A 4,012-nucleotide genomic window follows, 5' to 3' on the forward strand; every position below is an offset into this window, starting at 1 on the left:
ATGCTCTGTAGTACTCAGCAATCAGTCAGTTATATTGGTCAAGATAGCCTACAAGACCCTGAAGCAACAGCTCCGGTCCATTATCCTGTAGAATATCTAAACAAGCTTAGTCCACCAGGCTTGCCTCCATTCAAACTGGAGTTGAAAGTCGGTCAACCTGTCATCCTTCTTCGCAACTTGAATCCAAAGCGCGGACTATGTAATGGCACCCGCATGATTGTGCGTGCGTTGGGCACAAGAATGATCCAGACTGAGATTATCAATGGGCAATATCGAGGGGAGCGTGTTTTCATTCCTCGCATACCGCTTACAACGATTGATGACCGCTCTTCGCCAGTTATGTTCTGCAGACGCCAATTTCCAGTCAAGCCAGCCTTCGCCATGACTATCAATAAGTCACAAGGACAGACACTTAAACATGTCGGTGTTTATCTTCCTCAAGATGTCTTCAGTCATGGCCATCTCTACGTTGCTTTATCACGGTGTACTGACCCAAACAATCTTAAGGTGCTGGTCGGGAATGGGAAGGTACAAGCCAAGCCTGGGATATACACCAGAAACATTGTCTTCAAGGGCGCATTGTAGTCACAATATCTTGGTTTTCAGACATCCTGCTGCTTCTTCATCTCCAAGTCATTCACGTCAACTTTCAGCTCATCTCCATTGTTATCCAATCTGACGTTATTTTGTAGCACTTATTTGTATTTTACTTGCATTTATATTTTGTATTTTATTTTGCATTTATATTTTGTATTTTATTTTGTTTTTGTATTTTATTTTGTACGATAAAGATAACTTACTATGTTGTAAGCATTAAATTTTATTACGAGGCAAGAGCAGGCCGTGGCGAAGCCACGGTCTCCGGCTCGTTGATTTTAATATCAGGTGTCTAGTATGGCATACTAGTACTGCGTACCAAAATAACGAAAATTTAGTATGACATACTCGTACTGCGTACCAAAATAACAAAAACAATCCCGCTTCCACAGCTGCAAAGTATCCAAACTCACCATCACTCTTCACAAAACCTGTCGTATAGACCATCTGGTCTCTATGGTTCCTGAGAACGGGGATGTACGTATATGGAGTACTCAGGCACTCTGAGAGCATTGCAGAGATGGATCCCATGAATGCATATTAATATCAATTTCACCCTCGTTCCGAGCGCTCTTTTTTCTGACGAAGTGATACTAGACAACATTCATAGACAAAGATTGACATTCATAAATAAATATGCAAGTAATACTAACACAAAAACTGACCCGCACAAAACCCATAGAAAGTGGTATTAAATCTTCTTTCATGATACCATTTTTGTTACTTTGGTACGTAGTACTGGTATGCCATACTGGGCACTTGATACTAAAATCACAACATACCTCTAGCAAAAAAGGGGCCGGAAAGGTGTTTTGTTTTTCTTTAGGCAGGAAATAAAAAATGAAAATGGTGAATGGGGCTAGATGCACTAAAAGAGTGGAGGCAAGTAAATGGTGGACATGGTGCATCGTGATGATATAGCTTGATATATGGTGTTTGCTGATACTTTTTTTTCCTGATTGATTTTTACTAATTAATTTTTACTGATTTTTTCCCACAAACTCATAGGCGGATCAGATCCTACTAGCAGAAATCAGTCGCCTATTACATACAAAGGAAGGAAAAAAATCAGTAGAAAAAAACCAGCAGACACCATATATCAAACTATACCATCACGATGCACTATGTTCACCGTTTACTTGCCTCCACTCTTTTAGCGCATCTAGCCCCATTCACCATTTTCATTTTTTATTCCCTGCCTACAAAAATGCAAAACACCTCTCCGCCCCCTTTTTTGCTAGAGGTATGTTATCGAATCCATACAGATATAAAAAGATCGTATTGACTTTAGTATCAAGTGTCCAGTATGGCATACTCGTACTGCGTACCAAATTAACGAAAGTTTAGTATAACATACTCATACTGCGTCTAGTATCACTTCATCAGAAAAAAGAGCGCTCGGGACGAGGGTGAAATTGATATTAGTATGCATTTATGGGATCCATCTCTGCAATGCTCTCAGAGTGCCTGAGCACTACATATACGCATATCCGCGTTCTCAGGAACCATAGAGACCAGATGGTCTATACGACAGGTTTTGTGAAGAGGGATGGTGAGTTTGGATACTTTGCAGCTGTGGAAGCGGGATTGTATAATAGTCGGCTACCTTTCCCGTGACATGCATCCAAAGAATGGCAAAAAAAATCGGTATGTACTGAAGCAAATACTAAAATCTGCAACTTTAGTACTCAACTCTAGTATTAGTACTAGTATGTCATACTATTCCTGAAATACACCTTTTTCTTCCACACCGCTCCGCTACACCAAACTATACACCAACTAACACCAACTAACACCAACTATACACCAACTATACACCATTTTTTTTTTTTTTTTTTTTTTTTTTATTTTCCACTAAACACTAACTATACACCGATTTTTTTTTTTTTTTACTTTCCATTGTATACCACTTTACTAACTTTTTTTTAATTCTGCCGCGAATCATCATTAAACATCACTAACCCTCGATTCATTTTGAACTTTATAACATGATTATCTTTTACTCTAGATGCCTAAGCAATCCCACGACGACGGCACTCCGTCAGAGTTAGAAAAATCATATCACTGTACAAATTGTCCGAAAAAGTTTAGTTCGGCCAAGTCTTTGGGAAACCACAGTAGAGACTATCATCCCTCCAAGGTCCGTGTGCGAGTGATTGCTGAAGATGGAAGGATAAATCTACAGGATGTGAAATCCATCGATGGTATGCTTGTTTATCCCGTCTGTGGTTAATGAGGGATTGCTATCAGGACCGGCTTTGCATCACATGTTAGTCATCATCTTTCGACAGACGCTCAAACGAAGAAAGTAATTGACAATAATTGCCATATCTGCAACAATAATTTTGTCTCTGCTGAGAGCCTGGGGACTCACTACGACTAAATCCACCCTACTGCAAAGGAAGACATCGACGAGCATTCAGAGGAAGATATGAAGAGCGCAGAAATCCTTCACAGGGTGAGGGTGGAGTTGGACCAGAGTACTCTGAACCGTATCCTGACAAATTGTATGCTGGAGGCGCTTCCTTCATTCACCATCACTCACAAAAGTGGTGCCATGACCACAGCACTTCTGACGCATGCGGCTGCAAAACGGGCATCCACGGGTCCCATAATAAAACTGGAGAGAAACAAAAAACCAAAGGCGCAAGCTACCTCTAAGTTAGAAGATATTAACTCAAAATTAGAATCCAGCAGATACGGCAAACTTATTGATTGTAGCAGCTATCAGTTATTAGAACCATCATTTTTCGTGCAAAATTACAAACAGGCAAAAGAGGACATTGCTCGAAACCTTGCTGGGGCCTTAGTGTATTCTGGATCCCAAATTATTCTTATTCTAAAAGTCGAGATTTATGGTCGTGATCCAGAGGAAGACCCACACTCGTTCAACTTTGTAAAGCCAACACTAGACGTGAAATCCGTAGCAACCATTGAACATGATAATTGTAAGAAGCTTGTGATAGGAACACTTTTCTGGAGCACATTGGTCACTTCTTCAATCGAAGTAATGACAGGAACTATCAATGTCGGAGCGCACAGCAAGTCTACGGAAACTGCCTTACGGTCAATCATTTTGGGCCACAAAGACTGGAAGCTGAATCCTTTAGCTGAAAGGCAGCTAAGGTCGAAATTCCACCGGAAAGAAACATTCCATTTCAGCGCATCGACTTTCTTTCCATTTTCATATTGGGATTGCGTCCCAATAACAATATTCAATCTGAAACGCCATTTCAGCAGAAAATCCTCAATGACGGGAACAAAGGCGGCTGCTGCGTTGTTCAAAAAGATATTTGAATCGAAAAAGAAAATAATTAAGAAGAAGTGGTTGGAAGAGCTTCTCCATGATGACAAAATCAATGGTGCAGAAAAAATACAGGATATCATAGCTGCCATCGTGAGGCTGATTCCATGA

General features: G+C 40.4%; 1 protein-coding gene across 1 annotated transcript; it reads left to right on the top strand.

Annotated features, from left to right (window-relative positions):
* Positions 1–2,605: 2,605 nt before the first annotated feature.
* Positions 2,606–4,012, top strand: BCR41DRAFT_399319 (hypothetical protein; the record flags this gene model as incomplete). The annotated part of the gene is made up of 2 exons (XM_022029049.1): positions 2,606–2,801; positions 3,003–4,012. The coding sequence occupies 2 exons, from the start codon at positions 2,606–2,608 to the stop codon at positions 4,010–4,012; spliced, it is 1,206 nt and encodes a 401-aa protein (XP_021878339.1).

The sequence above is a fragment of the Lobosporangium transversale genome (genome assembly GCF_002105155.1).
Source record: "Lobosporangium transversale strain NRRL 3116 chromosome Unknown BCR41scaffold_38, whole genome shotgun sequence".
Taxonomy (NCBI): domain Eukaryota; kingdom Fungi; phylum Mortierellomycota; class Mortierellomycetes; order Mortierellales; family Mortierellaceae; genus Lobosporangium; species Lobosporangium transversale.